At 45.6% G+C, this 26,892-nt stretch overlaps 1 protein-coding gene across 1 annotated transcript in view; it reads right to left on the reverse strand.

Annotated features, from left to right (window-relative positions):
* The window catches only part of LOC121008731 (kinesin-like protein KIF19), a 62,959-nt gene extending 47,261 nt beyond the window's left edge, over positions 1 to 15,698 (reverse strand). The window contains exons 1-6 of the mRNA XM_040441426.1: positions 15,657 to 15,698; positions 14,527 to 14,607; positions 10,943 to 11,053; positions 10,742 to 10,829; positions 7,124 to 7,260; positions 5,950 to 6,075 (exon numbers count right to left, since the gene is read on the reverse strand). Coding sequence (XP_040297360.1) covers positions 5,950 to 6,075; positions 7,124 to 7,260; positions 10,742 to 10,829; positions 10,943 to 11,053; positions 14,527 to 14,607; positions 15,657 to 15,698 — 585 coding nt within the window. The remainder of the gene's footprint in view (positions 1 to 5,949; positions 6,076 to 7,123; positions 7,261 to 10,741; positions 10,830 to 10,942; positions 11,054 to 14,526; positions 14,608 to 15,656) is intronic.
* Positions 15,699 to 26,892: the final 11,194 nt, after the last annotated feature.

Below are 26,892 nucleotides of genomic sequence, written 5' to 3' on the forward strand. Positions count from 1 at the left end.
AGCTAATGGAAGAAATTTAACCCATAATTGCTGGTCATCAGCAACATACAACCTCAAGAATTGTTCCACATACTGATTTAGGCGTTCAGTCTGCCCATTACTCTCAGGGTGGTAGGCAGAGGAAAAAGACAATGAAATTTGAAATTTTTGAAAGAATTTTTGAACCTCACAGGCTGACACGTAGGACTTGACATCCCTAGTTAGAGTGGGCCACCAATAAGATCTAGAAACAAGATCCTTAGTGCCCTCAACACCCGGATGTCCACAAAAGGCAGAATCGTGACACTCATCCAACAGCTGGAGACGAAATTGTACGGGAACAAACAACTTATCTATTGGGGTGGATACCGGTGCCAGATGTTGTTCAGACCTAATGCGAGCCGAGATATCCTGGGTTAGAGCTGCTATGAAGATTTTTGCTGGTAGGATGGATTCAGGTGGTACCTCAGTAGGTTGAAAAGCATGGAAGCTCTGAGATAATGCGTCCGCCTTCACATTTTTACTTCCCGGCCTGAACGTAATGGATAAATCAAAACGAGTAAAAAACAGAGCCCATCTGGCTTGACGGGGATTCAACCTCTTAGCAGACTCGAGAAACATAAGGTTTTTATGGTCAGTGACAACAGTTACACAATGCCTTGCCCCCTCCAGAAAATGCCCATTTAATGGCCAGCAACTCCCTATTCCCTATGTCGTAGTTTCTCTCCGTGGGAGAGAATTTCCTGGAGAAGAAGGCACATGGTCTCAGGTTAGTGAGGCTAGCAGGACCTTGTGAAAGGACTGCTCCTGCGCCGTCCTTGGACGCGTCCACCTCCACAATAAAACGTTTCTCCTGATCAGGCTGGATCAGAATGGGAGCGCTACTGAATGCCTTTTTTAATTTTTCAAATGAAGAAATGGCCTCAGTAGACCAATTCTCCAAATCCGCCCCTTTCTTAGTAAGGTCGGTCAACGGTTTAGCAATTACGGAAAAATTCATAATAAATTTACGATAGTAATTGGCGAAACCTAAGAACCGTTGTAAGGCCTTTAAGGATGAAGGTCTTACCCATTCCTTAATTGCTAGTACCTTACCAGGATCCATCTTGAAGGCGTGAGGAGTCAGAACATGCCCTAGAAACAGAATCTCCTGTACACCAAAGACACATTTCTCTTGCTTAGCGGATAGCTGATTCTCCCTCAACACCTCTAATACTTGTTTAACATGAGACACATGGGATTAGAAGTCAGGAGAGAATATCAAAATGTCGTCAAGATAGACAATAACAAATTTACCCTAGAACTCCCTAAGAATGTCATTCATGAAGTTTTGGAACACAGCTGGGGCATTGCTGAGTCCAAAAGGCATCACCTGATATTCAAAGTGTCCTACCGGAGTATTGAACGCCGTCTTCCATTTGTCTCCCTCCTTGATTCGGATTAGATTGCATGCCCCTTCCAGGTCAATTTTGGAAAACCAGGTTGCCCCCAGAACCTGGTTAAATAAATCCGGAATCAATGGGAGGGAGTATCTATTCTGGACAGTGATTTTATTTAATCTCCGGTAATCGATACATGGCCTAAGACCACCATCTTTTTTCTTAACAAAGAAAAACCCCGCCCCCATAGGAGAGACAGAAGGTCTAATATGCCCTTTACCAAGGCTCTCCTTAATATAATCTTCCATGGCCTTGCGTTCGGGCTTAGAAAGATTATAAATTCGCCCCTTAGGAAACTTGGCCCCCTCTACTAGCTCTATAGTACAATCATAAGGTCTATGGGGGGGTAGAACCTCCGGGGTTGGTGATGAGAATACATCAGAGTACTCCCTAACAACAGTGGGTAAAGTATCAGACTTTACTGAGACCCCAGCCTGTACCACGGACAAGCACGAATCACACTTAGGCCCCCATCTCACCAACTCCCCATTGGACCAATCTATAGTGGGGTTATGTAGTCGGAGCCAAGGCAACCCTAGTACCACCTCAGCCGGTAGGTTCTCCAGGACTAAAAGGGAACATCTTTCTGAGTGGCACACACCCACGGTTAGAGAAATCTCCGAGGTACATGAGCTCACCGTACCACCAATAAGAGGAGTAGCATCAATAGCCATGACATGGATAGAAGTTGGTAAAGCAAACATTGGAATACCCAATCTTACAGCATACTCAGAGTCAATAAAGCTGTCCGCTGAGCCAGAATCAATAAAGGCCTTACCCGGCCATTTATCTACTCCCAGAGAAATCGTAATGGGTACCAAAAGCTTACATTTAGAAAATTCCGGGTGTACCTGGTCTTTAGGTTGCCTTGCCTTAGGAGACTTGACAGAGAGGACCTTCTTAGGACACTGGTTGATCCAATGGTCAGGATCTCCACAGTAAAAGCATTCTCCACGTCTGCGGCGAAGATTCCCTCGGGTCATGCCAACCTGCATGGGTTCCTCGGTGGAGACCTCAGCATTGTCTCTGGGATAGGCCTCTGGCTGGACCACCATCTGGGAAGAGAACTGTTGTTCCTGTCGTCTCTCTCTAACCCGTCGGTCAAGTCGGACAACAAGGGTCATCATCTCCTCTAAGGTCTCTGGAAGTTGATAACTGACCAGAAGTTCCTTTAAATTATCAGACAGACCTGACCTGAACTGACTCTTCAGGGCTGGTTCGTTCCATCCTGAGGGGACACACCACCTTCTGAATTGGGTGCAATAATCCTCCGCAGGTAGATTGCACTGAACCAGTGCCTTTAGAGCCGTCTCGGCTACTAGAGCCCTGTCTGGTTCATCATAGAGGGTACCCAGGGCCTGAAAGAACCCCTCCACAGAAGATAAACAACTGGCGCCAGCAGGTAAAGAGAACGCCCAGTCCTGGGGATCACCCTGTAGTCGGGAAATGATAATGCCCACGCGTTGACTCTCTGGGCCAGAGGACACGGGGCGCAAACGGAAGTAAAGTTTGCAATTCTCCTTAAAAGAGAGAAACTTCTTCCGGTCTCCAGAAAAGGGTTCTGGGAGCTTAATCTGGGGCTCAAAATGCGGACTGGAGGCCTGAGGAGTGGAAGAACCTTGCCCTAACTCAAAAGAACTGAGTTTTTCCCCTAACTCCTGTACCATCTGCGTCAGATTAGAGACATGGTCAGTCAGGGTCACCAGAGGATTCATTATACAGTGGTTATTGGGCCTGTTAATCTGTAACGGTCGCGTACACACACACACAGGGGGGAGGGAAGTGACCACTGCGCTCCACCCTTACCCCTGGCCCTGCCTTCTTGCCTCGCGAGTCCTAATGACAGGGGACAACTGGCAATCCCTAGCTTGGAATAAGTGCAGAGATGACAGCCAGACAAACAACAGGACGTGAACGGACCGAGTCAATACCAGGAAAGCTACAAAGTACAAATGGAGCAAGCAGAGAATTGTCAGGAGAAGCCGGGGTCATAAATACCAGGAGAGTCGTGAAGTACCAAAGGAGTCAGCAGAGGATCGTCAGGAGGAGGCCGGGGTCAGAATACCAGGAGAGCAGCAAAGTACACAAGGAGCAGGAGGATCGTCAGGAATTCAGCAGGAGGTAAGTACACCAGGAAAGACCAAATCACAGGTGGAACCTAAATTAACAGGCAACCTGTGGCCAGCAGGCTGCCTGTATTTATAGTGGGGAGTGAGGGTCATGTGACGTGACCAGCGTCACATGACCGACAGACCAACCAGTTGAGCACCGAGTGATCAGCTCGGCACTCAAGGCAGACTTAGGAGCAGGGAGCCACACAGCTAGTAACGCCGCCCTGGGAACGAGGTCAAACACAGATCCTCTCTCCCGAAGCTAAGCAGCAGGTCTGCGGCTAATGAGAGACCGAGTGCACCTTCGGAACCCCGTTACAGGGACATTATAATTGCTGTAGACACTTTAGGGACCTTTGGGGTAATTTATCAAACTGGTGTAAAGTAGAACTGGGTTAGTTACCCATAGCAACAGATTCCACCTTTCATTTTTGACAACTCCTTTGGAAAATGAAAGGTGGAATCTGATTGGTTGTTATGGGCACCCAAGTCAGTTCTACTTTACACCAGTTGTCTCTGTAGAGACGAGATGCGGCTGAAAGAATTAGTCATGGCGTTCTGGGTCAAACGGAGAAGAAGAGGAAGATCTACATGACAGGAGATGTCCCTGGATGTAACAGGTATGTGGTGCTGTATTCCCCTATATGTAGAGCTTGCTCACCACTGTGACCTGCGTCTCATCTTCTCCTCCAAGTCTTTTTTTTATCATAATCATTTGTATTTTAAATTTGGCAACTAAAATTTTAATTTGTCACCTGCAGTCCTATGTAACAGCCCAGATAACAGTGAAAACTTTCTGTGTGCAGATAATGTAGTAGATGTTCCATGCAGTCCTATGTAGCACCCCACATAACACAATAGTTCATTGTGTTATGTGGGGTGTTACATAGGACTGCAGGTAACATCTATGACATCTGTACTCAGAGAGTTATGAGATGGTGGGGGTCCGACTCCTGGCACCCCCAACAATCAGCTGTTTGAGGAGACCGCGATGTCCCAGTGAGCGCCGCAGCCTCTTTGCTCGTTACCAAGAACAGCGCTGTCCATTTGATAGCAGTGCGCTTGGTATTACAGATCAGACCCAATCTCTCAGATGGGACAGAGCTGCACCTAAACCATGTGAACGATGTCATATGGCCTAGGAAGAGACTGTGGCACTTACGAAGCACCGCAGCCTCTTCATACAGAAAAAATAAATAAAACTAAAAATGGAGTTGGGTAGACAGCCCCGGGCCTATCATGCACTTAATCCAGCCCTGCTGGAAGCGCGCAATTCCGGTGTTGCACACGCGTAAATGTCCGCGATCAGCATTACTGCCGGTTGCAGACATTAGCCGCGGGTGTCTGCAGGCCACCCGCGGCTATGGCACCCGCTCCGCTCAGGAGCGGGCGCCATCTTTAAAGACCCAGCCAGCACCGTACTATTACGGCTCTGGTCGGGAAAGGGTTAAAGAGGAGCTGTCCCCTCTCCTGACATGTCTGTTTTAGTAGCTACTTGCATCCCCCATGTAATAACAATTCTGGAGTATTTATTCTTAGGGCTCTATGTTGTGCCATTCCTTTATTATTACTACTAGAAGTCATGAATGAATTGCTAGCAGTCTGCAGTAAGGGTACAGAGGGGCGGTAACCAATTGGGGGGGGGGGGGGTGTACCTGCACAGTCTGACAATGGCAGCACTGACTGGATCAGGTGAGACTCTGCAGGGATACACCCCTAACTGGTAACACCCATCTGGACCTTCAACGCAAACTGCTCATAATTCCTAACTTCTAGCAGGAAGAGGGGGCATATTCTCTTTAAGATGTTTTCAAGGGAGGCAATTTCTTCATCCTTATTCATTGTTAGTCCCTGGATTTCGTGAATGTAATGCCACATGTCTCCCGCGCGCCGTATTGTGCAACTCAGTGCTGTGGCATGCATCATATTAGCAGCTGGTTTTAATAGATCATGACACGCAGCATGCTGGGAGTTGTACTTTAGCAGCGCCTGAAGAGCCATAGGTTGGAAAGTACAGATTTAGGTTAGTTTTTTCAGTCTGCATCTGCGGATCGGATGCGGACCTATCCATTTCAGTGGGGCTGCAAAAGATGCAGACAGCACACCGTGTGATGTCCGTATCCTAATGTCCGTTCTGTGACCCCGTAAAAAAATATGGAACATGTCCTATTCTTGTCCATTTTGCATAGGCATTTCTATCATACAGCCAGACGTTCCATCCGCAAAATGCGGAGCGCACATGGCCGGTATCCGCGTTTTGCAGATCCACAATTTGTGGTCCGCAAAAACTGATAGGTTCATATGCATATGAGGCCCTAGACTCAGCACTCCTTCTGTTAGAGGTTTCTTGGCAGGCAGCGCCATCTGGTGGTCAAACATGAACACAACATGTTTTGCTTTTATTGTGTTTTAATATTCACCTCTTCAGCGTTGTTCGTGAAGAATTCCATAATCCCAGCAATCTGCACATTTCCTTTAGAGTCCTCTCTTAGCTCCAGAAACCCAGACGAAGGGTTTAACAGGTCGCGGATTAACTCATTGTAGATCTGTAGGTTGGAAGAGACCACATCAGTCACTGACTGAAGCTTAGCCTACATTACACGTTCAGAGGAGGGGAAGGAAATGTCTCTTCTGATGTTATAATAAGAAAAGCAAATGAAAACCCCCAAAACACTGAAGAGTAATCCAGTGTAAGAAGAAATAAGAGCTCAGTAAAACTCTTAGGCCCCTTTCACACGGGGCGAGTATTCCGCGCGGGAGGTGAACGCATTGCACCCGCACTGAATCCTGACCCATTCATTTCTATGGGGCTGTTCACATGAGCGGTGATTTTCACGCATCACTTGTGCGTTGCGTGAAAATCGCAGCATGCTCTTTGAGCGTTTTTCACGTAACGCAGGCCCCATAGAAATGAATGGGGTTGCATGAAAATCGCAAGCATCCGCAAGCAAGTGCGGATGCGGTGCGATTTTCACTCACAGTTGCTAGGTGACAATCGGAATGGGGACCGGAATGGGGACCCGATCATTATTATTTCCCCTTATAACATGGTTATAAGGGAAAATAATAGCATTCTGAATACAGAATGCATAGTACAATAGGGCTGGAGGGGTTAAAAAAAAATTAAACTCACCTTAATCCACTTGTTCGCGCAGCCGGCATCTCTTCTGTCTTCATCTGTGCTGTGAGCAATAGGACCTTTGATGACATCACTGCATTCATCACATGGTCCATCACATGATCCATCACCATGGTGATGGATCATGTGATGAGCGTAGTGACGTCATCAAAGGTCCTATTGCTCACAGCACAGATGAAGACAGAAGAGATGCCGGCTGCGCAAACAAGTGGATTAAGGTGAGTTTAATTTTTTTTATATTTTTTTTAAAAGAGAATATATGTGTTAAAATAATGTATTGCTATAAATATTTCTTTATCTTGTTAAGCATACAGCAGCAGGACTAGCTGCATACAGAGATCTCAATGTACACAGTCCTTACAGTCTTCTGTATAGAAGAGCAGGAATAAAGAGAAAGCCCAAAAGGCTTGAAAACCTGGATTATATCACAATATGTGTATACAGCACATGATTACCTCCAGGTAGGACATCGAGACAGAATAATTTGCGCTGTCACTAATCTCCTCGATGGTCCTGAAGAGATCATTCAGAGTCCTAATGAATATTCCAGGATCGCCATCCACTCCCAGCATGGTGTATGTCTTACCTGTGCCTGGTGTAAGACGTATGACGGATATAACCAACTGTATTACAGCAGCAAGTAATGTGCACACTGATAGATAGATACAGTCAGGTCCATAAATATTGGGACATCGACACAATTTTAACATTTTTGGCTCTATACACCACCACAATGGATTTGAAATGAAACGAACAAGATGTGCTTTAACTGCAGACTGTCAGCTTTAATTTGAGGGTATTTACATCCAAATCAGGTGAATGGTGTAGGAATTACAACAGTTTGCATATGTGCCTCCCACTTGTTAAGGGACCAAAAGTAATGGGACAATTGGCTTCTCAGCTGTTCCATGGCCAGGTGTGTGTTATTCCCTCATTATCCCAATTACAATGAGCAGATAAAAGGTCCAGAGGTCATTTCAAGTCTGCTATTTGCATTTGGAATATGTTGCTGTCAACTCTCAAGATGAGATCCAAAGAGCTGTCACTATCAGTGAAGCAAGCCATCATTAGGCTGAAAAAACAAAACAAACCCATCAGAGAGATAGCAAAAACATTAGGCGTGGCCAAAACAACTGTTTGGAACATTCTTAAAAAGAAGGAACGCACCGGTGAGTTCAGCAACACCAAAAGACCCGGAAGACCATGGAAAACAACTGTGGTGGATGACCGAAGAATTCTTTCACTGGTGAAGAAAACATCCTTCACAACAGTTGGCCAGATCAGGAACACTCTCCAGGAGGTAGGTGTATGTGTGTCAAAGTCAACAATGAAGAGAAGACTTCACCAGAGTGAATACAGAGGGTTCACCACAAGATGTAAACCATTGGTGAGCCTCAAAAACAGGAAGGCCAGATTAGAGTTTGCCAAACAACATCTAAAAAAGCCTTCACAGTTCTGGACAACATCCTTGGACAGATGAGACCAAGATCAACTTGTACCAGAGTGATGGGAAGAGAGAAGAGTATGGAGAAGGAAAGGAACTGCTCATGATCCTAAGCATACCACCTCATCAGTGAAGCATGGTGGTGGTAGTGTCATGGCGTGGGCATGTATGGCTGCCAATGGAACTGGTTGTCTTGTATTTATTGATGATGTGACTGCTGACAGAAGCAGCAGGATGAATTCTGAAGTGTTTCGGGCAATATTATCTGCTCATATTCAGCCAAATGCTTCAGAACTCATTGGACGGCGCTTCACAGTCCAGATGGACAATGACCCAAAGCATACTGCAAAAGAAACCAAAGAGTTTTTTAAGGGAAAGAAGTGGAATGTTTTTCAATGGCCAAGTCAATCACCTGACCTGAATCCGATTGAGCATGCATTTCACTTGCTGAAGACAAAACTGAAAGGAAAATGCCCCAAGAACAAGCAGGAACTGAAGACAGTTGCAGTAGAGGCCTGGCAGAGCATCACCAGGGATGAAACCCAGCATCTGGTGATGTCTATGCGTTCCAGACTTCAGGCTGTAATTGACTGCAAAGGATTTGCAACCAAGTATTAAAAAGTGAAAGTTTGATTTATGATTATTATTCTGTCCCATTACTTTTGGTCCCTTAACAAGTGGGAGGCACATATGCAAACTGTTGTAATTCCTGCACCGTTCACCTGATTTGTATGTAAACACCCTCAAACTAAAGCTGACAGTCTGCAGGTAAAGCTCATCTTGTTTGTTTCATTTCAAATCCATTGTAGTGGTGTATAGAGCCAAAAATGTTAGAATTGTGTCGGTGTCCCAATATTTATGGACCTGACTGTAGATAGATAGATAGATAGATAGATAGATAGATAGAAAATAGATAGATAGATTATTGGTTGATAAAAAGAGATAGATAGACTGAACAATATTATAAACACAACACTTTCGGTTTTGCTCCCATTTTGCATGAGCTGAACTCAAAGATCTGAAACATTTTCTACATACACAAAAGGCCCATTACTCTAAAATATTGTTCACAAATCTGTCTAAATCTTTGTTAGTGAGCACTTCTCCTTTGCCGAGATAATCCATCCCACCTCATAGGTGTGGCATATCAAGGTGCTGATTAGACAGCATGAATATTGCACAGGTGTTCCTTAGACTGCCCAGAATAAAAGGCCACTCTGAAATGTGCAGTTTGATCACACAGCACAATGCCACAGATGTCGCAATGTTTGAGGGAGCGTGCAATTGGCATGCTGACTGCAGGAATGTCTACCAGAGCTGTTGTCCGTGCAATTAATTTTCATTTCTCTACCATAAGCCGTCTGCAAAGGCGTTTCAGAGAATTTGGCAGTACATCCAACCGGCCTCACAACCGCAGACCACGTGTAACCACACCAGCCCAGGACCTCCACATCCAGCATGTTCACCTCCATGATGGTCTGAGACCAGCCACCCGGACAGCTGCAGCAACAATCAGTTTGCATAACTAAAGAATTTCTGCACAAACTGTCAGAAACCGTCTCAGGGAAGCTCGTCTGCATGCTCGTCGTCCTCATCGGGGTCTGGACCTGACTGCAGTTCGTCGTCATAACTGACCTGAGTGGGCAAATGCTCACATTCTATGGCATCTGGCACGTTGGAGAGGCGTTCTGTTCACGGACGAGCCCCGGATTTCACTGTTCAGGGCGGATGGCAGACAGCGTGTGTGGCGTCGTGTGGGTGAACGGTTTGCTGACGTGGGGTTATGGTATGGGCAGGCGTATGTTATGGACAACAAACACAGGTGCATTTTATTAATGGCATTTTGAATGCACAGAGATACCGTGACGAGATCCTGAGGCCCATTGTTGTGCCGTTCATCCACGACCATCACCTCATGTTGCAGCATGATAATGCACGGCCCCATATTGCAAGGATCTGCACACAATTCCTGGAAGCTGAAAACATCCCAGTTCTTGCATGGCCAGCATACTCACCGGACATGTCACCCATGGAGCATGTTTCGGAAGCTCTGGATCGGCGTATACGACAGCGTGTTCCAGTTCCTGCCAATATTCTGCAGCTTCGCACAGCTATTGAAGAGGAGTGGACCAACATCCCACAGGCCACAATCAACAACCTGATCAACTCTATGCGACGGAGATGTGCTGCACTGCGTGAGGCAATGGTGGCCACACCAGATACAGACTGGTTTTCTGTCCACCCCCCCCCCCCCCTTCCCAGTGGCCTTTTATTGTGGGCAGTCTAATGCACACCTGTGCAATACTCATGCTGTCTAATCAGTACCTTGATATGCCACACCTGTGAGGTGGGATTGATTATCTCGACAAAGGAGAAGTGCTCACTAACACAGATTTAGACAGATTTGTGAACAATATTTGAGAGTAATGGGTCTTTTGTGTATGTAGAAAATGTTTCAGATCTTTGAGTTCAGCTCATGCAAAATGGGAGCAAAACCGAAAGTGTTGTGTTTTTCTTTTTTTGTTCAGTGTAAATAGATATGACATAGATAGATAGAAGATAGATAGATATGAGATAGATAGATAAATTAGGAGATGGATAGATAATAGATAAATAGATAGATAGTTACCTGTTGGACCATAAGCAAAGACAGTGGCATTGTACCCGGAGACGATGCTTTCTACCAGGCGTTTTGTCGTTGACTCATACACGCAGTCCTATAAGGAGACACATCCATTAACCATCTGTCACCAATCACATTACACAGGATTTGATGAGACATGGGAGAACTGGTTATTGGATCTTTCCTTAGTCCAGTGAAGAGCGTTACCTGCGAAGCATACTGGTCCAGCACCTCATCAAACACAAAGGTTCTCTGCCTGGAACGATTCATTCTCCAGACATCATCTGGATCTTCATTTGGATCCTTCAGTAGTAACATCTGAAAGTTAGTAGAAATAAGTGAGGCTCAGTTGCATAGACAGACACCAGTTATATCCGGCCATTTGTACATTGCACCCACCTTTATTATTTTACTTACACAGGCTGCAATCATGACTAGAGTGAGGAAAAGGGGGAAAGATGGATCTGATCATCTTGTCTAGTCACTAAAGGTGCAGTAGCTGGACATTCCTTCACCAAGGATGAAGATCCTAGCCCTGTGTCCTAACCTCAATAAATCTCCCCCTATGGGTTCAAGCACATGGCACTTTTTTCTCATGCAAGATCGCTCTATGTGGAGAAAAAAACTGCAGCTTGCATTTTTCATGCAAGAAGGACCTCACAGAAATGAAGTCAATGGCTCAGTGACAAAAACTGAAGAACGCTGAAGGACTTCATTTTTTTTATTTTTAGCATGAAAAAGGAATGAAAACCGACAACATCCACACAGATGTAAGAAATGTTAAAAAATGAGAATCATACATCGTATGATACATGGCAATATCTTTCTAAGGCCGAATGCACACGGCCGTGTTCCGTGGCCGAGAGCGGTCCGTGGTATGCCGGGCTGGATTCCTGTTCAGAGCAGGAGCGCACGGCGTCATTGGTTGCTATGACGCCGTACGCTTCATGCCGCCGCTGCTGTACAGTAATACACTCGTATAGATCATACGAGTGTATTACTGTAGTGCAGCGGCGGCATGAAGCGTACGGCGACATAGCAACCAATGGCGCCGTGCGCTCCTGCTCTGAACAGGAATCCAGCCCGGCATACCACGGACCGCTCTCGGCCGCGGAACACGGCCGTGTGCATTCGGCCTAACAAAGCTAGAACCAGCCCTGTACCTCACATGGATCCAGAGATCTCCCCATTCATTGCTCCAATTGCTCTGCTAGATATATTTCAAGTTTACAGCTTAGAGGGCGTGCACTTTCTTAGGTGTCCTTTCTGCTGCAGCTGGTGGCAGTTGAAGGATGGAACTGAGCACGTGCGTCCACCTCACTGAGCAGGACAGAGAGATTAGAAAAAGAGCAAACAGCAGGTGGCGCTGTGCAGATAGATTTCAATGAATAACTCAGGAGCTATAATAATGTTTTAATTACATGCGATTATAAAAGTATTCTGATCCAGGCACTGGTTTCAAAACTCTAGAATATTTTTCATCGGACAACCCCTTGGATGCAAATTTTTAGCTTTTACTGGTCTATCAAAGGGGTTGCCCCACAAAAAAATATTCTACATTTTTCAAACCAGCACCTGGATCTGAATACTTCATATAATTAAACATTTTGTATAGCCAAATGTTGTTATTCACTGAACTCTATCTGCACAGCGCCACCTGCTGTTTGCTCTTTTTCTAATTTCTCTGTCCAGCTCAATGAGGTTGACATACATGCTCAGTTCCATCCTTCAACAGCCATCAGATGCAGCGGAAAGGACACGCCCCCCTGAGCTGCCAGCTTGAAATAGCAGCAAAGCAATTGTAGCAACGAATGGGGAGATCTCTGGATCCATGTGAGGTACAGGGCTGGTTCTAGCTTTGTTAGAAAGAGGTTGTCATGTATTATACGATGTCTGATTTTCCCTTTTTACTTATGGGAGAACCCCTTTAGCATCTAAGACGTCTCCGTGAGCAAATAAAGGCAAGCAGCGCATTTCCCCGGAGTGTAACAGAGATTGCTTCTTAGGTCTGATGTAAGATAAAGAAGGTGACAGAGTGAACGTGCGGATTCATCTATTCCACAGAGAAGCAGAGAACAGCAGGAGCTGCTCCCCGCGGACAGGACACTTTTCAGACATTGCAGGACGCCACTGGCCGGAATATGACAGGTCGTACATCATCACCAGGAACAGACAGGCCCGGAGGGACGTTCACCTGTACACAGCGCCAAAATAAGGGCGTCCCGATGCCGAGGGAAGGAAGCAATTTGATGAGGAATCTAACGCAGTAATGGAGCTGTTACTACTGATCATGCAATGGGCTTAAAGCAGCAGGATTTGTGTTTAAAGGGACACTAAACCCAAAAATGAATAGTCTGTATTATTATCGGATGGCACTCTCACTTTCTGGCCCAATTTGCACAGAAATACAGAAATCTATTATTTATTCAAAATACAATAATTACCTAAAACTGAATAAAATAGTAAAGAAATCAAAATCAACACATTTCTGTTTATTTATTTACTTATTTTATTTAGTTTTACGCAATTAATTGTATTTTGAATAAATTAGTTAAATTTAAAATATAGATATATTTGTGTGCAAATTGGGCCAGAAGGTGAGAGTGTCCTCTGATAATAATACAGCTTTATTCCTTTTGGTCTGATATTAGGCAGGGAATCTCCCTGGGGGAATGGCTGAAGGGCAGGGCTTTGACAAGGGGAGGGGCTTAACTGCCCTCTGCAGACAGGAGGGGAGAGGCTCCTGCTGCAGCCTGCAATCTTACAACCAGACACAGAACATAAAGGAGGAGGACGGGCACGGTTCATCCACTGGGGCACAGAGATGATTTCTTATATATGTAATAGGACCAAAGCAGAAGAGGAAGTTTATTTTTTTTCTATGCTTATTATTCCTCTAAAGAGGACCTGTCACCTCTCCTAACTTGTCTGTATTCTCCATGAACTGCCAATTCCGGAGCACCTTTTGATAGAACTCTGAGTTGTTATGAAACTCTATTATTCCCCCCGAGAGATTTACGAATAAATTGACAACCAGGTGTTACCATTCTGCTCCGTCTCCTCTGTCTGACTCGGTCAGCACTGATCGGACAAGGTCTGAGTGTGTAGGGATACACCCCCAAATGGTAACATGTAGTAGTCAATTTGCTCATAATTTTGTAGGAAGAATAACAGAGGAACATCACAATATAGCGCTCTAAGAAAAATTTCTCCAGAACTATTAATTAGTGAAGAAGTGCTTACTAAAGTAGATATGTCTGGAGAGGTGACAAGTCTTCTTTAACCATGGCTACAGGGGAAGAGGGGGAGGGAAGGAAGGGAGGGAGGGAAGGAAGGAAGGAAGGAAGGAAGGGAGGGAAGGAAGGGAGGGAGGAAGAGAGGGAGGGGAGAGAGGGAGGGAGGGAAGGAATGAATGAATGAAGGGAAGGAAAGGAAGGGAGAAGGAAGGGAGAAAAGGAAGGAGGGAAGGGAAGTAGGAAAGGGAGGGAAAGGAAGTAGGAGAGGGAGAAAAGGAAAGAAGGGAAGGGAGGGAAGGAAGGAAGGAAGAAAGGGAAGGGAGAAAAGGGAAGGAAGGGAAGGAAGGAATGAAGGGAAGGGAAGGAAGGGGAGGGAGGGAAGGAAGGGGAGGAGGGAAGGGAGAAAAGGAAGGGAAGGATGGAAGGGAGGGAAGAAACGGAAGTAGGGGAGGGAAGGAAGGAAGGGAAGGGAGGGAAGAAAATGAGAGAAGGAAGGGAGAGGGAGGAAGGGAAGGGAAGGGAAAGAAGGAAGGGATTGAAATAAACATTTCTTACTTGTTCTCCCAGTTTATATGTTATACACTGCACCCCCTCCTCTATTTCAGCCTGATTAAGTGGTCGAATACGCACAACAACCTGTAAAAGTACAGAAAAACACAAAAATCAAACTCACTATATCTGTAAAAACGTACCAATAAAAAAAAGAGAAAAAAAATCAATGATGTCAGTCTCGGCATACCTGCAAATAACATATTAATCTCATTAGTTCTAACTTCTATTCCTCCATTATAGACAGTAGCCATAGCACAGATGTGAACAGAGCCTTAGGCAGAATACGTGAGAATCAAGCCTATAGTTAGCAGATTCTAATTGTGCATCTGATAAAAGCGGCAGATATCACTATTGTATGTAATTGTGTCTGTCAGTCATCGCATTAAAGGGGTATTCCCATCTGAACATTTATGGCATGTCGATAGGATATGCCACAAATGTCAGATAGGTGCGGGTCCCATCTCTGGGGCGTTACACCCTAAGGATACCTGCACACGAATGCAGATAGACTTGCAGAAATTCCGCACAAATTTCCATGAAGATTTCTGTGCGTCTCCGCACCAAAATCCACAAGTGTGACTTGCGGATTTGATGCGGTCTGTCTTGCTGCAGATCTCACCCCTTGCATTGAAAAGGGTGACATCCACACAAAAAATTGACATGCTGCAGATTTCAAAATACCGCACCGCAGGTCAATTTCCGCATGAAAGAAAGAAGCAAAGTGTACGTGAGATGTCTACTCTCATACACTTCGCTGGTGCTGTATTACACTGCGGTTTATCCGCACGAGAATTCGCAAGGTGCTATAGGACTCGCTCAGCTATTTCCAGAAGTCCCATAGTAGTGAAAGGGCACCAAGCTGCGCATGCGCTGCCACCATTCATTGCCCTAGCGGTGTATGTAGGGTGGCCATGCATGCACAGCTTGCTCTTTATTTAGTTCGGGGGGGTCTTAGAGGTGGGACCTGCACCTTTTTGACATGTAGGCCCTATCCTATCGATATCCTATACATTTTCCAGATGGGACTAACCCTTTTACAGACCAGTACATTTACCTTCTCCCCAGTCAGACGTGGCTGCATTCAGCTGTCCATGACAAACCTCAGGTGATGCGCACTGTCGGGACGCACTTACCGTGATCGGCTGGTACATAAAGTCATCTTTTGCGCTCTTCATTGTCCTGGCCCATACGGAGAGGCGCAAAATCTGCAATAGGAGCTGCGACCCAAGCCGTACTCAGCTGCCTCTTCTACATGGCACAGTCCTGCTGAGATGCAGAGGAAAGCGTGAGGTCCCCTGGTAGCATTACATCAACACTGGTTCCTCTGTGCATAGGGACACTGGGAATAATGTGACATAAGCGCGTGACAGAGGGTTAATGCAACGGGGACAATACATCCTGGGCGTCCATGGCAGCTGGTCCTGGTTTTACCTTATCCTCTATGTATGGTGACACCAAGGGTTGCACCATCAAGACCCGGGATGGCGAATTGATTAGGTTAATGCCGCTACATGCGTGTGCCATCGCCCAGCAACAGCGAGGCAGACAAGACAAGCAACTGCTGCCACCAGTTTAAAGAGCAACTGACAGCTGCAGACATGAGGATGCAGCAAGACACGGGGGGGGGGGGGGGGGGGGGTCTCCAACTGCTAAGACCCTGCTGTTAATTTCTTAATCTATGCTCTTAGATGTCAGGGCTAATATTTTTTTTTCTGATACATAGCTCCAAATCCCCTGCTTAATGTAGAACAGAATGGCATGATAAAAATGTACCTGCCAGCAGCCACCACTGGGTGGTGCTTGTGAGTTTTCAATGTATGGCACAGAAGTGTATGAAGTAGGCGCCCTCTAGTGGTGGGTGTGTTCCCATACAGCGTTTCTAACTTGAAAGCCACTGGGAGATGGTCGGCAGCCATATTTAACATGGACAGACCACAGGAAGCAGCTGGAAATGGTTCCTAATGACAGCAAACTGGTTCAGCTTGAGACCTGCCACTGCTCCTGTACACGTCTTATCCCCTCGACGTACATGTACACCATATTGTGGTACGTCCGACCGATGACATACATGTACACTATATTGCTGTATCTCCCACTGATGACATACATGTACACCATATTGTAGTATCTCCCACTGATGACATACATGTACACCGTATTGCGGTACGTCCCACCGATGACGTACATGTACACCATATTGCGGTACGTCCCACCGATGACATACATGTACACCATATTGCGGTACGTCCCACTGATGACGTACATGTACAGCATATTGCAGTATCTCCCACTGATGACATACATGGACAGCATATTGCAGTATCTCCCACTGATGACGTACATGTACAGCATATTGCGATATCTCCCACCGATGACGTACATGTACACCATATTGCGGTACGTCCCACTGATGACGTACATGTACAGCATATTGCAGTATCTCCCACTGATGACATACATGGACAGCATATTGCAGTATCTCCCACTGATGACGTACATGTACACCATATTGTGGTATCTCCCACTGATGACGTACATGTACACCGTATTGCGGTACGTCCCACCGATGACGTACATGTACACCATATTGCGGTACGTCCCAATGATGACGTACATGTACACCATATTGCGGAATCTACCACTGATGAAGTACATGTACACCATATTGTGGAATCTCCCACTGAAGACGTACATGTACACCATATTGCGGTATTTCTCACTGATGACGTACATGTACACCATATTGCGGTATCGCCCACTGATGACGTACAGTACAGACCAAAAGTTTGGACACACCTTCTCATTCAAAGAGTTTTCTTTTTTTCATGACTATGAAGGCATCAAAACTATGAATTAACACATGTGGAATTATATACATAACAAACAAGTGTGAAACAACTGAAAATATGTCATATTCTAGGTTCTTCAAAGTAGCCACCTTTTGCTTTGATTACTGCTTTGCACACTCTTGGCATTTTCTTGATGAGCTTCAAGAGGTAGTCCCCTGAAATGGTTTTCACTTCACAGGTGTGCCCTGTCAGGTTTAATAAGTGGCATTTCTTGCCTTATAAATGGGGTTGGGACCATCAGTTGCGTTGAGGAGAAGTCAGGTGGATACACAGCTGATAGTCCTACTGAATAGACTGTTAGAATTTGTATTATGGCAAGAAAAAAGCAGCTAAGTAAAGAAAAACGAGTGGCCATCATTACTTTAAGAAATGAAGGTCAGTCAGTCAGCCGAAAAATTGGGAAAACTTTGAAAGTAAGGGCTATTTGACCATGAAGGAGAGTGATGGGGTGCTGCGCCAGATGACCTGGCCTCCACAGTCACCGGACCTGAACCCAATCGAGATGGTTTGGGGTGAGCTGGACCGCAGAGTGAAGGCAAAAGGGCCAACAAGTGCTAAGCATCTCTGGGAACTCCTTCAAGACTGTTGGAAGACCATTTCAGGGGACTACCTCTTGAAGCTCATCAAGAGAATGCCAAGAGTGTGCAAAGCAGTAATCAAAGCAAAAGGTGGCTACTTTGAAGAACCTAGAATATGACATATTTTCAGTTGTTTCACACTTGTTTGTTATGTATATAATTCCACATGTGTTAATTCATAGTTTTGATGCCTTCATAGTCATGAAAATAAATAAAATTCTTTGAAGAGGATTCTTTACGGTAAGAGCAGTGAGACTATGGAACTCTCTGCCTGAGGAGGTGGTGATGGTGAGTACAATAAAGGAATTCAAGAGGGGCCTGGACGTATTTCTGGAGCTTAATAATATTACAGGCTATAGCTACTAGAGAGGGGTCGTTGATCCAGGAAGTTATTCTGATTGCATGATTGGAGTCGGGAAGGAATTTTTTATTCCCCTAAAGTGGAGAAAATTGGCTTCTACCTCACAGGGTTTTTTGCCTTCCTCTGGATCAACTTGCAGGATAACAGGCCGAACTGGATGGACAAATGTCTTTTTTCGGCCTTATGTACTATGTTACTATGAATGAGAAGGTGTGTCCAAACTTTTGGTCTGTACTGTACATGTACAGCATATTGCAGTATCTCCCACTGATGACGTACATGTACAGCATATTGTGGTATCTCTCACTGATGACGTACATGTACACCATATTGTGGGATCTCTCACTGATGACGTACATGTACACCATATTGCAGTATCTCTCACTGATGACGTACATGTACACCATATTGCGGTATCTCCCACTGATGACGTACATGTACAGAATATTGCAGTATCTCCCACTGATGACGTAAATGTACCCCATATTGCGGTATCTCCCACTGATGACGTACATGTACACCATATTGCGGTATCTCCCACTGATGACGTACATGTACAGCATATTGCAGTATCTCCCACTGATGATGTACATGTACCCCATATTGCGGTATCTGCCACCGATGATGTACATGTACAGCATATTGCGGTATCTCCCACTGATGATGTACATGTACAGCATATTGCGGTATCTCCCACTGATGACGTACATGAACACCATATTGCGGTATCTCCCATTGATGATGTACAAGTCGCCTTACATGATGGCCATTTTAAGATGGGGGAGGCTTTTTGTCTGAGACAGTCGAGCAACGTACTGTCACAACCAGACAGTTGAGAAGCTCTGACAGGAGCTTTCCAGATCCTCCTCCTTGAGTTTCTTTGTTTTGGTTTCAGTTCCTCATCTCGTTAGTCTATCTCAGCTGTCATGCAGTTGGACTGATTGCTTCCCTTTAAGTTCCTCCCCATAATGCAGTAGTGTGCGGCTTATACAACTTCCTGGAGTGTGTGTGCATGCTGTTCCTACTTCCCCAGTCGTCTGCAAGATAAGTGCTGTTTATGTATTTGTGATTTTCTGTTTTCTGGATCCAGGTGACCCTGACTCCCTTCGTGTCTGTGTAGGGAGCCGGTGGTCGTGTCCCCTCACTATTGTAGGGTCGTCAGGTGTAAGATTGTCGAGGTACGTGGATATGCGCCCATCCACCTTTGGGGTGTTCGCATAGGCTGAGCAGTAAGGGAGAGTGGCAGGTCTCATGCAGGGGTCTCCCTTTTATTCCTTAGTTGTGGATCCAGTGAGTCATAGATTATATTGTATTGTCTTGTTTCCCTGTACACCATCCGTGACATTATAAGCCGCCTAAACCGTTTCAAGCATGGATCCGGTTTCACTTTTGGCTGAACGCTTCCAGGGTCTTTCATTGGAGGTAGCTGATCTCCGTAAGACTTTTTCTCAGTTTCAAGTGACCGGTTCAGCTTGCGTTCATGGAGTTTGTTCTGAGCCTAAGATCTCGCTCCCGGATACGTTCTCCGGGGGTAGTGAGAATTTTGTGCGTTTTAGAGAGGCTTGCAAACTCCATTTTCGCCTTCTTCCCCATTCCTCTGGTGATGAAGAACGGAGGGTGGGGATCATTATATCGCTGCTTAGGGGTAACGCTCAGTCCTGGGCCTTTTCGCTGCCAGAGGGGGCACGGCCCCTCCGTTCAGTGGATGAATTCTTTTTAGCCCTGGGTCAGATATATGATGATCCGGATCGTATTGCTCTGGCTGAGTCTAGACTACGTCTGTTATGCCAGGGTAAACAATCCGCAGAGATATACTGCTCAGAATTTCGGAGATGGGCAGCTGATACTGGTTGGAATGATGCTGCACTCCGAAGTCAATTTTGCCATGGTCTTTCAGAGGGATTGAAAGATGCATTTGCCTTTCATGAGAGGCCTATCTCCTTGGACTCTGCTATGTCTCAGGCCGTTCGTATTGACAGGCGTCTTAGAGAGAGAGGAGAGATCTCTCCTTCCTGTCATACTCAGTCCCGGGACAGTGCAGCGGTCTCATTCGGTGCACAGGGGTCTCAGTCGCTGTCAGCCCCTTCTGAGCAGGAGCCCATGCAGCTGGGGTTGATTGCCTCTGACAATAGAAGATTCAGCCCGAATGGGAGGGTTTGTTTTTGTTGTGGAGGTATTAATCATTTGGCAAATGTTTGTCCCTCTAGGAGATTCAGGCAGTTTTCTGGGAGTAATAAAGAAACAAAAAGGAAAAAATCTTTTAAAAATGTTCCGTCTGTTACTGTTGGCAGGGTTGAGGCGGAAATTGAAGGTTTTCCGTTTGTTTGTAGTTCCCGTTTTGTCCTGCCTGCTAGGGTGGCGCTAGACAGCAAGAGCATTTTTTGTGAGATTTTTGTAGATAGTGGAGCAGCTGTCAATCTTATTGATAATCAATTTGCTATAACTCATGGTTTCCAGGTATGCACTTTGGGAAAGGATATTCCTGTTTTTGCTATTGATTCCGCTCCACTTTCTCAGAAATCATTAAAGGGCATAGTTCACAATATCCGTTTAATTGTGAGTGATGCTCATGTTGAGGATGTGTCATGTTTCGTCCTTAGCGGTTTGCCTACTCTAGTGTTGGGGCTACCCTGGCTCACTAAACATAACCCCACCATTGATTGGCAAGTGAGGCAAATAAATGGTTGGAGTGACTTTTGCAGAGAGAATTGCCTCATGACATCTGTTTCTGAGGTTTCTACTAAGACTGTACCACCTTTCCTCTCTGAATTTTCGGATGTCTTCTCTGAGAGTGGAGTTCAGGATTTGCCTCCGCACAGGGAGTACGATTGCTCTATTAATCTCATCCCAGGCGCCAAGCTGCCTAAATCTCGTTTATACAATCTTTCCCAACCTGAGAGGGTCGCTATGCGTGCTTATATCTCTGAGAGTCTGAGAAAAGAACACATACGACCCTCGAAGTCACCTGTTGCCGCTGGTTTTTTCTTTGTTAAGAAAAAAGATGGTTCTTTAAGACCTTGTCTGGATTTCAGGGAGCTGAACAGTATCACTATTCGTGACCCTTATCAGCTTCCTCTGATCCTGGACCTGTTTAACCAGGTTGTTGGGGCTAAAGTATTTTCCAAATTAGACCTAAGAGGGGCATACAACCTGGTCAGGGTCAGAGAAGGAGACGAATGGAAGACGGCTTTCAATACCCCTGAGGGCCATTTTGAGAATTTGGTTATGCCTTTTGGTTTGATGAATGCTCCAGCCGTTTTTCAGCATTTCGTGAACAGCATTTTTTATCATTTAATGGGAAAATTTGTATTAGTGTATTTGGATGACATTTTGATTTTTTCTCCTGATTTCAAGACTCATAAGGAACACTTACGTCAGGTCTTGCTCATCCTGCGGGAGAATAAATTATATGCGAAACTGGAAAAATGTGTGTTTGCGGTTCCAGAAATTCAATTTCTGGGGTTTCTTCTCTCCGCTTCTGGTTTTCGCATGGACCCCGAGAAGGTCCGCGCTGTGCTTGAGTGGGAGCTTCCTGAGAATCAGAAGGCGCTGATGCGTTTTTTGGGCTTTGCCAATTATTACAGGAAATTTATTTTGAATTATTCCTCTGTTGTTAAACCACTCACTGATATGACCAGAAAGGGGGTAGATTTTTCTTCCTGGCCGGTAGAGGCGCGTAAGGCCTTTTCTAATATCAAGGAGAGTTTTGCTTCCGCTCCCATCCTGGTACAACCTGATATTTCGTTACCCTTCATAGTTGAGGTTGATGCTTCTGAGGTAGGGGTGGGTGCTGTCTTGTCTCAGGGTTCCTCTCCTGCCAAGTGGCAACCGTGTGCCTTTTTCTCGAAGAAACTCTCCTCCGCAGAGAGAAATTATGATGTGGGAGATAGGGAATTGTTGGCCATCAAGTTGGCTTTTGAGGAATGGCGCCATTGGCTAGAGGGAGCCAGACACCCTATTACCGTGTTTACTGACCATAAAAATCTGGCCTACTTGGAGTCAGCCAAGCGTCTGAACCCAAGACAGGCCAGATGGTCTTTGTTCTTTTCAAGGTTTAATTTTGTTGTCACGTTCCGCCCTGGGGTTAAGAATGTGAAGGCAGATGCCCTGTCACGTTGTTTTCCGGGAGGTGGGAATTTTGAAGACCCGGGTCCCATTTTGGCTGAAGGTGTGGTGGTCTCTGCTCTTTTTCCTGAATTGGAGGCAGAGGTGCAGGCAGCCCAGTCAGAGGCTCCTGATCTTTGTCCTCCTGGGAGGTTGTTTGTGCCTCTCGATTTGAGACACAAGATTTTTAAGGAACACCACGATACGGTCCTTGCTGGGCACCCGGGGGCAAGAGCCACACTGGATCTCATCGCTCTGAGATTCTGGTGGCCTGCACTTCGTAAGTCGGTTGAGGGTTTTGTGGCAGCTTGCGAGACTTGCGCTCGTGCCAAAGTCCCTCATTCACGGCCATCAGGTCCTCTCCTTCCCTTACCCATTCCTTCCCGTCCTTGGACACATCTGTCCATGGACTTCATAACGGACTTGCCTCGTTCCTCGGGGAAGACTGTGATTCTGGTGGTGGTGGACCGTTTTAGCAAAATGGTGCATTTCATCCCTTTTCCTGGTTTGCCCAATGCTAAGACGCTGGCGCAGGCATTTATTGACCACATTGTCAAATTGCATGGTATTCCTTCAGACATAGTCTCTGATAGGGGCGCGCAGTTTGTTTCCAGATTCTGGAAGGCTTTCTGTTCTCGCTTGGGGGTTCGGTTGTCATTCTCTTCTGCTTTCCACCAGCAGTCGAATGGCCAGACAGAGCGCGTCAATCAGAATCTGGAGACATATCTGCGCTGTTTTGTGGCGGAGAATCAGGAGGATTGGTGTTCTTTTTTGTCCCTTGCTGAGTTTGCTTTAAATAACCGTCGTCAGGAGTCCTCTGATAAGTCACCATTTTTTGGTGCATATGGGTTTCATCCGCAGTTTGTGACTTTCTCGGGAGAGGGGTCTTCTGGTTTACCTTATGAGGACAGATTCTCCTCGTCTTTGTCATCTATTTGGCAAAAGATTCAGGATAATCTAAAGAGCATGAGTGAGAGATATAAGCGTGTGGCAGATAAGAGACGTGTGCCTGGTCCGGACCTGAATGTTGGTGATCTGGTGTGGTTGTCTACCAAAAATATCAAATTGAAGGTTCCCTCCTGGAAGTTGGGTCCTAGGTTTATTGGGCCTTACAAGATCCTGTCTGTCATCAATCCTGTTGCCTACCGTCTTGATCTTCCTCAGACTTGGAAGATCCATAATGTTTTTCATAAGTCCTTATTGAAACCTTATGTTCAACCTATTGTACCCTCGCCTTTGCCTCCTCCTCCGATTATGGTTGATGGAAATCTTGAATTTCAGGTCTCTAGGATTGTGAATTCTCGTCTTGTCCGCGGTTCCCTCCAGTACCTCGTTCATTGGCAGGGTTATGGTCCTGAGGAGAGGATGTGGGTCCCAGTGACGGACATTAAGGCCACTCGTCTCATCAGGGCTTTCCATAGGTCCCATCCTGAGAAGGTGGGCTCTGAGTGTCCGGAGTCCACTCGTAGAGGGAGGGGTACTGTCACAACCAGACAGTTGAGAAGCTCTGACAGGAGCTTTCCAGATCCTCCTCCTTGAGTTTCTTTGTTTTGGTTTCAGTTCCTCATCTCGTTAGTCTATCTCAGCTGTCATGCAGTTGGACTGATTGCTTCCCTTTAAGTTCCTCCCCATAATGCAGTAGTGTGCGGCTTATACAACTTCCTGGAGTGTGTGTGCATGCTGTTCCTACTTCCTAGTTCCCAGTCCCCAGTCGTCTGCAAGATAAGTGCTGTTTATGTATTTGTGATTTTCTGTTTTCTGGATCCAGGTGACCCTGACTCCCTCCGTGTCTGTGTAGGGAGCCGGTGGTCGTGTCCCCTCACTATTGTAGGGTCGTCAGGTGTAAGATTGTCGAGCTACGTGGATATGCGCCCATCCACCTTTGGGGTGTTCGCATAGGCTGAGCAGTAAGGGAGAGTGGCAGGTCTCATGCAGGGGTCTCCCTTTTATTCCTTAGTTGTGGATCCAGTGAGTCATAGATTATATTGTATTGTCTTGTTTCCCTGTACACCATCCGTGACACGTACTTGGCTATCTCCAGAACTCCCATAAAAAATGAATGGAGCAGCTACGAGCGACCGTCCGCTACAGTAATTTCAGGAGAGCTGCAGGGGTACAGGGCCCCCGTTCTAGTGCTAGTTTATCATTCAATGCGCAGTGCCATTCAATGGAGGCTGCTATTGGATGGATTTGGCCATGTTCTGGCGTACGTGATACATGTATGTTTTAGGCCTCTTTCACACAACCGTATGGCTTTTTCAGTGTTTTGCGGTCCGTTTTACACGGATCTGTTGTTCTGTTTTTTGTTTCTGTACCGTTTTTCCGTATGGCATATACAGTATACAGTAATTAAATAAAAAAAATTTGGCTGGGCATAAAATTTTCAATAGATGGTTCCGCAAAAACAGAACGGATACGGAAGACATATGGATGCATTTCCGTATGTGTTCCGTTTTTTTTGCGGACCCATTGACTTGAATGGAGCCACTAAACGTGATTTGCGGGCAATAATAGGACATGTTCTGTCTTTCAACTGAACGGAAAAACGGAAATACAGAAACGGAATGCATACGGAGTACATTTCGTTTTTTTTTGCGGAACCATTGAAATTAATGATTCCGTATACGGAACGCAAAAAATGTAATATTAATTAAAATAAAAAACGGTCGTGTGAAAGAGGCCTTATCGTGAGCCATTTTCTCCTTGTTTTGCACCTAGGACCATGCTGCACAACCTCATCTGTTCTACACGGTACATGGAGCCAGTACTGCAACCATTTTTTGCATATTTTATTCCTGCGCTTGTTTTTTGTGCTGTTTGCACCTCCGCTGCATCTGTATACCTTCACACATGTGCTTCAGCATACGATACAGCCATCATCTTCAACAATTCAAGGTATCACCTTGACTACCTGCTAACAAACCCATCTAACGGAGCCGTTGGCTCTGCTGCTCTGAGTTTCTTTCACCCAGAAGTCATCCCTTACCTCTACGTTCAAAACTCTGTACCGATAGAATTTCTGAAGACATCTTTTAACCAGCATCAGGGGCTCTGTTTTCTAATCAAAAAAAAAGTAAAGGCGGTTCCTGACTTATGCATTTTATGGAAAAAAATAATTTTTGCACAGCCAGATCCTGGCAGACACATGGTGGTGCAGCCAGACCATGAGAACGTAGGGCAGGGCGAGGTTGTCCGAGGAGAAAAAATAAAAATTAAAAATTCTTGCCACCTATGTTCTATATGGCTGGAATATCTATTTTGTCTTTACATTTAAAAAAACAAAAACCGCTTTTTCCAGTGGCATTTTTTTGTGGCTTTTTCATCATTTTTTTTGTGAGAAACAGTGGCTTTCAAAAGTCACAAGCTTTGTGATGGTGTCTTTTTTTATGCCGCCCTCACCAACGGCCGAGACAAATTTATCTTATTCCACACAAGTATTTCCGAAGCAAATGAAGCCAGTTTTATATTTAGGCGCATGGACTGCTGTAGGACACGTCTAATTTATAGCATCATAAATTAGACACATCCTCCGGCAGCGCAGGGAATATCAAAACTAGCGGAAAAAGCACCGGTCTGGATAAATCTCCTCCTGTTGTGTCCAGATGTTACATGTTATTAGACAGTAGTATGAGGCCTCATGAACACGGCCGCAACTTGAATGGGTCCGTGATCCGTCGGCACCGCAAAAAAATAGAACATGATCTATTATTTTGCAGTGCGGAGGCACTCCGTAGTTTTTCCGTGCCTCTGTTCCGCACCGCAGCTCTGGATTGCGGATCCATTCAAGTGAACGGACCCATTCAAATTTGCGGGCCGCAATACGGCTACGGCTGTGTACATAAGGCCTAATACAGTATATTGCCCCTTGGTAATTTTTTTTTGTGGATGTGGCACTTCTCTCTAGGAAAAATAAACATCTGGGGGGAACGGGGACAAAAAGGTTTGCAAAACTGTGTTTTTCTTGGCATTTTTTGTAAGCAAAAAGAAAAATATGGCAAGAAAAGGCGTAGTGTGGATGCAGCCTAAAGACTGGACTGCTTTCCCGTATCACGGAGTATTGATTATGCAAATTGCAGTTTTTAGAAATGGACAGCGAGGTGAAAAGCCCTGAAACTGGCTGCTGGCGTTTTATTACTTTGCTCGTGGCGGCCTCACACTGAGATATTAAGGCCTCTTTCACATGAACGAAACGGATTGTGTCAGGATGCGTTCAGTGAAACTCGCACCATTTCGCAAGCAACTTCAGTCAGTTTTGTCTGCGATTGCGTTCAGTGTTTCAGTTTTTTTAAGCGCGGGTGCAATGCGTTTTGATGTGTTTTTCACACGTGTGAAAAAAAACTGAAGGTTTACAAACAACCTGTCTGAGCAACCATCAGTGAAAAACGTATTGCATCTAGACTGCATCAAGGTTACCGCCGGACGCAATGTGTTTTTCACTGAAGCCCCATTCACTTCTATGGGGCCGGGGCTGCGTGAA

The sequence above is a fragment of the Bufo bufo genome, chromosome 7 (assembly GCF_905171765.1).
Source record: "Bufo bufo chromosome 7, aBufBuf1.1, whole genome shotgun sequence".
Lineage (NCBI taxonomy): Eukaryota > Metazoa > Chordata > Amphibia > Anura > Bufonidae > Bufo > Bufo bufo.